The sequence below is a fragment of the Acyrthosiphon pisum genome, chromosome X, assembly GCF_005508785.2.
Source record: "Acyrthosiphon pisum isolate AL4f chromosome X, pea_aphid_22Mar2018_4r6ur, whole genome shotgun sequence".
In the NCBI taxonomy this organism is placed as follows: Eukaryota; Metazoa; Arthropoda; class Insecta; order Hemiptera; family Aphididae; genus Acyrthosiphon; species Acyrthosiphon pisum.
Window position 1 is genome coordinate 102225108 of NC_042493.1, and position 3369 is coordinate 102228476.

Consider the following 3369-nt stretch of genomic DNA (forward strand, 5'->3'; position numbering starts at 1 on the left):
CCGCGACTCTGTTCAAATTTAATAGGTGGGTCGTGTGTCGTGTGTGCTGCAACTAACATTTTCTTGTCTCATTGTCGAAAAAGTTCGCGCCGCCACTGACTCCGCGCATCTATTGTCGTCGTCACTGGTATCGTTGTCGATTATTTATTATTATTATTATTATTGCGCTCTGGTGTGAGCACTTCTCATTATTGTACGCTGAGACGGGGAGACGTCTCCGCCAGCTTTTATATTATTCTATTGTTAAAGGTTCTTGCTTTGTTGATCATATTATAGTGCTCTAAGCACATGTTTTTAAATACTACGAAGTGTTCAGTGATATCTTATATAATATACAAACCAGACTTAACGGTGTTACCTTGTCCTCTATATTCTCGTCACCCGAATCGCTAGGCCGACCGCCGGTTCCGTAGGAGCCCGACGGTGCCAAAACACCTACTGTTGGCGACAATCTGCCACAAATAAATGAAAAAAAATATAATAATATTTGTATAACACTAAATATAGTGTATACTGTATTGTGTTTAAGTGTAATAATAGGTAGGTATAAAAGTTGTAATGTTTAATAATATAAAAAGTATTGTACTGGCTAAAAAAAATGCCACAAATAAATGAGAAAAATAATAATAATGATAATAATTTTATTAAAAAAAATCCGCGGTTTCTGAAAAAAAAGAAATAAATAGTTTAGAACTATAATATCTATAGCATTACAAAAATTATATTTAAACATTTTTTTTATGCTATCAGACATTTTAAACGATAATATTTCAGGTTGTGCACAAACAAACTGTCATTTTGTCGGAACTCGTAAGTCATTAGTCGCAATCACTACGGTGAACTAGCATTCGCGTTTTTGGTTTGTCGCCTTATCGATCGTAATATTTTATCTGTGTTTTATTGGTTTTAGCCTTTTAAGGATTTGGGAACGTTTAGTTGCGAATTTGTAAACGAATATGTATGTAAGCCCGTGTATGTGTTAGTGTTTGGATTTTAATTTTTAAAAAATTGCCAAAAATAAAAATGTAAATCGTGCTTGCTTATTGATTACGTAAAGACACATAGAGGCTTTTTATATATATATTTTTTTTATATTTTATTGTTAATTACTCAATTGTATATTATTTTCATAATATCTTACATTTTTGACGACATATTAAGAGCTTTAAGACGTAGATTAACGTATTAATGATTACTACACAATATAAATGAACTGTAAGTAGTTCCTACATAAAATCAAAGTTAATTATGAAATACGGAACTACATTCCGTATTTGCAATACGTTTATTTGATATTTTAATGATGGAATATGTAGTATTAACTATAAGTATATATACTTAGTGTGATATTTAGTAGGTGTATTTTAAATATTAAAGTAAATTTACGATTATCTCGTGGTTTTTTTCAATATTTTAATTATAAAGCTAGGTAGTTATAAGTTGATAAAATACAAAAATGTAATAATTAAAAATACGTTTAACTCGCTCTTTTAGTTAAATTTACCCTAATATCAAAAACCACAAAAGTGTATTGGAAAATAGAGATAATAATTCGTTTGCATCCTAATTGATACAGCTTCATTTTTCGAAACGTATAACACATTAATCTATGACATATTATAAATGTCAACCATTTTTATATTTGGGTTGGGTCAGTGGTGGTTGGATCTTGAATACACTATGGTTAAGTAAACGGCTTTTTAAACAAAATATAAGACAAATTAAAAAACCATGTTTAAAAAACGTTTGAAACACTATTTTAACGCTATTTCAACAAAAATTTACAAATAATATTGTTTAAACACACGTTTTTTTATTGATACTTAAAACATGTATTTTAAACTTTAAAACACAATCAATATGTTTTTTTTTATGTTTTAAACATAACAACCCTGGGTGCATCATGCGTAGATAGCATAAACTATTATTTTATTATTGCGGATTACGAAGGGTTCATTGAAGCTTACATAATGTAAAATAAATAATAATTTTAAGTTATTTGCCTAGGTACTTACAATTGTTAGGACAGTACTGCCGCGTATGGCCAAATTCCCTGCAGTTATGGCACATAATTGATGGCCGTCCACGTGCCCATCCACGTGCCCGTCCACGAATATAATTGGGATTATAATACCACGATGATCCTGACGCGGGTTGTGGACTTGAGTCTTGTGTGGCCAATCGTACTATATTGTAATAACTAATAATAATATAATATTTTCATTCTGAACCTTAATATAATTACCTATACAATTAAGTTTTTAAAATATTATACTGTTGAAACTAACCGACTGATACGATAGATGTTAGGGTGCGCCCTAACGCGTCTAGAGCGTTCGTATAAATTGTCATGGACGGTGTGGACGAGTGTTCACAATATCCACCACGTCCACCACGTCCGTGGAAATATCCGCCACGCATCATCTCTCCGCGACCACGTACCACCTGGCCACGACCACGTACACTACTGTCAAATGTTGTCTTGATTAAAGCATGGACCTGGTACCAATTAAGTTGATCCAAGGTACAGCCCAGTTTCGGGATAATTAAAGAATTAATTGACAATTCTTTCAATCTAATAAAAAATATAAAAGCCATTTTCCTGGTGAACCTTCAGTTCCGCCACCCCACCTACTCTGACCCTTTGGTCCAAGAGGACGCTAACTTGACCATAGCTCAGTCTGTAACATAAATCGACTTAAGTATAAATTACATTAAACAATGCAAATATATAAGTATTTAATACGGTATTCGGAATACTTTTTTTCTTATAAAGGTATACTCTTATATATTACTAATTAATAATTATTAGTTATTACTTATTAACTATATTAATTTGAATATAATTTATAACTAATAGACACCCAGAATGCCAGATAGGTGTGTATTATCGAGATTATAATAATGTTCATTTATAAACATGAAATTGAAAAAATAATATTTTTGCTATTGAAATCTAAATCTTATAAAAAAAAAGTATTCGATAAATATTTGGAATACTTTTTTTAAGTATTCGGAATATGTATTCGAAATACTTTAAATAAGTATTTTACCCAAATCTACATTTTTGAAAATAACATTTTACGAAACGGAAAAAATTTTAAAAAAACACGTTTTTAAGGACTGAATATTATAATAAAGAAAACTAATACATCATGCTCGGTTCGAATCAAACGGTGTACTAAAAGTTTGGTTAATATATAGGTACCTATAGTTCAATAGTTTAGTACATCATTTATATTTTTGAAAAATGACTCTAATAGATATGAGATATGTTTATTAAACTTACTTAAACTGCACCGCAACACCCCTACTCATTAAGAAGTCTTCCGACACGCAATGCGCCACGGCGAAAGTCCCTGCTGACGT

General features: G+C 31.0%; 1 protein-coding gene across 1 annotated transcript; it reads right to left on the reverse strand.

Moving 5' to 3' along the window:
* Window positions 1-1837: 1837 nt before the first annotated feature.
* LOC115033349 lies at window positions 1838-2455 on the reverse strand. Its single transcript, XM_029485724.1, has 2 exons — window positions 2289-2455; window positions 1838-2186 (listed from the first exon to the last, which is right to left on the reverse strand). The coding sequence occupies exons 1-2, from the start codon at window positions 2422-2424 to the stop codon at window positions 1996-1998; spliced, it is 327 nt and encodes a 108-aa protein (XP_029341584.1). The 5' UTR covers window positions 2425-2455; the 3' UTR covers window positions 1838-1995.
* Window positions 2456-3369: the final 914 nt, after the last annotated feature.